General features: G+C 55.6%; 1 protein-coding gene across 1 annotated transcript; it reads right to left on the bottom strand.

Annotated features, from left to right (window-relative positions):
• Positions 1–205: 205 nt before the first annotated feature.
• LOC113980547 (olfactory receptor 14J1-like) lies at positions 206–2,723 on the bottom strand (the record flags this gene model as incomplete). The annotated part of the gene is made up of 2 exons (XM_027707778.1): positions 2,716–2,723; positions 206–1,129 (listed from the first exon to the last, which is right to left on the bottom strand). A coding segment is annotated over exon 2 (917 nt), but the record flags the coding sequence as incomplete, so codon positions are not given.
• Positions 2,724–3,465: the final 742 nt, after the last annotated feature.

Here is a 3,465-nt window from a genome sequence, read left to right as displayed (position 1 = left end):
TAAATATATATATATTTATATATATATATATTTACAGATATAAAGATTTTTTGGTGTGAACAAATTCTCACAAAAATAACAACCCTACCAGGAGTAAAAGATAGAGAAGATATGGTGGACCTGTAATGAAGTCCATAACAAGATTGGCCTTTAATGAGGTCCATAACATGCAGAAGAAGGAGAGTTGATTGCTTCTGAAAAACACCCAGTTATCAGTTTCCTCATGGCATCCTTGAGTTCCTGGTTCCTGAGGCTGTAGATGAGGGGGTTCAGTGTTGGAGACACCACTGAGTACATAAGTGACACAATAAGATCCAGGGATGGGGATGAGATGGAGGGGGGCTTCAGGTAGGAAAAGAATAAGGTGCTGATAAAGAGGGAGACCACGGCCAGGTGAGGGAGGCAGGTGGAAAAGGCTTTGTGCCGTCCCTGCTGAGAGGGGATCCTCAGCACAGCCCTGAAGATCTGCACATAGGAGAAAACTATGAAAATGAAACACCCAAATATTAAACAGGCACTAAACAAAATAAGCCCAAGTTCCCTGAGGTAGCCTGAGTGTGAGCAGGAGAGCTTGAGGATGTGTGGGATTTCACAGAAGAACTGGTCCAGGGCATTGCCCTGGCACAGGGGCAGGGAAAATGTACTGGGTGTGTGGAGCAGAGCAATGAGAAACCCAGCGGTCCAGGCAGCTGCTGCCATGTGGGCACAAGCTCTGCTGCCCAGGAGGGTCCCGTAGTGCAGGGGTTTGCAGATGGCAATGTAGCGGTCGTAGCACATGATGGTGAGGAGGGAAAACTCTGCTCTAAGAAAGACTATGTACACAAAAACCTGTGTAGCACATCCTGTGTAGGTGATGGTTCTGGTGTTCCACAAGAAATTGTGCATGGCTTTGGGGACAGTGGTGCAGATGCAGCCCAGGTCTGTGAGGGACAGGTGGAGCAGAAAGAAGTACCTGGGGGTGTGCAGGTGGTGGTCGCAGGCTACGGCGCTGAGGATGAGGCCATTGCCCAGGAGGGCAGCCAGAGAGATGCCCAGGAAGAGCCAAAAGTGCAGGAGCTGCAGCTCCCGCCTGTCTGCGACTGCTAGAAGGAGGAACTGGGGCATGGAGCTGCTGTTGGACATTTGATGCCTCAGGGTATGATTTTCTGTTGAGGAGAAAAAAGGCAGAAGTGAATTAGGCCAGACTCAATCACCAAAACATATTGCATGTCTCATAGCACTTCAATATTCAGGGCCTCTTTTCAGGAAGATCTCTCTGCATCCCTCTCCCCGAGCTCTGGGTTTTGCTGGCTGAAGGGGGCACTGAGAGCAGGGACCCTGGAATGGGCTCCCGAGGAATCCTTCTTGCTGTGCAGTGAGAGGCAACTTGGAGCACAGGACCTCCAATTAAATGCACATGTGATGCATCAAAGTGTTTCCAGAACTGCTGGTCACAGTTTGCCCAAGGGCAGAACAGAGGGAGGGGATTTGAGGGACTTGATTTTGTTCAAATTCCTCTTGCCAGGAGGAGTTTGGCTGGTTGAAATCTCTGACATTTCTATTCTGCTCCAAGTGAAATCTCGTGAGTCCTGAGAGGCAAAGGGATGGTCTTTTGGTGCAGAGACAAGAGCTGGCCATCTTTCCTGTTCACAGCTGCCCCTGGCTGGCAGCTTGGAGCTGGAAGGGGATCACCCTTAAGAATTCCCTTAAAAAAGAAACAAGGCACTTCTGGGAGCAGAGGAATCATGGTTCAAAGAGAACATTGACAGAATCCTTGTCTTTCGTCAGGATGCCTGATTACAATCTCATCTTTCTCCTCCCAGACTGCCACACAGAGGGATCATTGCAGCTCCCAAGTACAGCTGCCCAGAGCATTTCCATGGATTTAGCACTGAGGAGTTTTCTCCATGGGGATCCTGTGCAGCACAGAGACACTATGGCAGAGCTGTGCCCTTCTGGAGGGTACCTGCAGCCCTGCAGGACACCCAGGCAAACAGCTGAATACCCTGAAGGTGCCTGGAGGGCACTTGGGCACTTGGCTGCCACAGACACATCCCCACAGCAGCACCGAAAGGGTTTGTGTCTGGACAGGAATCTGCCCCCCTCCAAACCCCACACTGGCTCAGAAAACCCACTGGTGAGAACAAGGAGAGCCCAGGCAGCAGGGGATGGCAGTGAAATGCCACAAGGCTGCTGCCAAGGGAGGAGGGACACAGAGAGAGCTGGAAATCAGGGCCTTGTCCTTGCCTGGGCTCTGGCTGCTGCAGGGCAATGCACAGCCCAGCCCCCGTGGGCCTGAGGGCACAGGCTCTGCTTCGGCTGGGAAAGGAGCCCAGGGAGGAGCTGCTCAGGGAAGGGGTCTGTGCCACAGGGACAGCAGGAAGGGGCCCACATCCCCCTGCCCAGCACTTGTGGCAGCAGCTGCCTCTCCCTGCCTGCCTGTCTCTGGGTGAGGAGCTGTTCCTGCCAGCAGCCCCTCCCTGTGCCCAGCTCAGCTCCCTGCCAGTGCTGCCAGAGCCATCCCCAGCCCAGTGCCCAGGGGCAGCTCTGCCTGGGCAGGGGCTGCACAGCAGATCCCAGACACCCTGTGGTTGAGAGCTGCCCCTGGCAGGCAGCAGAGTCCCTGCCCCAGCACACAGAGCCCTGGGGGCAGGACCCTGCTCTGCACCACAGCCCTGGGCACTCCTGGCTGCACCCCCACCTTCCCAGCCCACAGCCAGCCCTGGCACAGGGAACCTTCTTGCCCTGGGCCTCTGGGGGGGCAGCAGCAAGTCCTGCTCTGCAGCAGCTTCTCCTGCTGCACCCCAGCAAATCCAGCAGAGCCATCCTGACAGCTCCTGCCACTGCTGGCATTTGGCAGCTGGGAGAGGCACTTGCAGGAACTCACCTGAGCTTCTCTGCAGCCAGAGCCTGAGCGTGGCAAAGGGCTGGGAAGGTTCCTCCCCTGAGCAGCTCTGCCCTGTCCTCCCACCCCAGGATCCCTTCAACCTCCTGTTCCCTTCTCCTCTCTGCCCTTGCTGCCTGCAGCTCCTGCCCTGCTCTGCCATATGGCCACTTCCTCTGCACTGCAGCAACTGGGAGAGTCCTACTGAAAGATCCTGGAAGCTGTGGGATGGGCCAGCTTTAGGAGATGCCTCCAGGATGGCAAGTTGAACTTTCCTACAGCCAGAGAATTCTTCCTTCAAATCCTGTGAAGGTTTCTCCTGTAGTGAGAGCTCAGTCACCTCCCAGCCCAGGCTGCCTCTCATCTCTCTGCCTTCTCTCCTGTGCCCTGGGTGCTGCAGGCAGTGCCCTCAGCCCTGCTGGGCTGTGCAGAGGAGCTGCTCACCAGCAGAGCTGTCTCTTTGAAGCTCTTCTTGCTTGCCAGGAGCTCCCTGTGTGCCAGGAGCCCGGCCCAGCTCAGCAGCACAGCAACAGCCCCAGGCAGCCCTTGCTCTGCCCCTCTGGGCTCCCTCCAGCTGTCCCTGGGGCTCCAGGGGAACCTGC

The sequence above is a fragment of the Neopelma chrysocephalum genome, unplaced genomic scaffold (assembly GCF_003984885.1).
Source record: "Neopelma chrysocephalum unplaced genomic scaffold, ASM398488v2 Primary Assembly neopelma1_94609, whole genome shotgun sequence".
Taxonomy (NCBI): domain Eukaryota; kingdom Metazoa; phylum Chordata; class Aves; order Passeriformes; family Pipridae; genus Neopelma; species Neopelma chrysocephalum.
The sequence above is the reverse complement of the archived record's forward strand: the minus strand, read 5'-3'. Positions and strand labels throughout refer to the sequence as shown.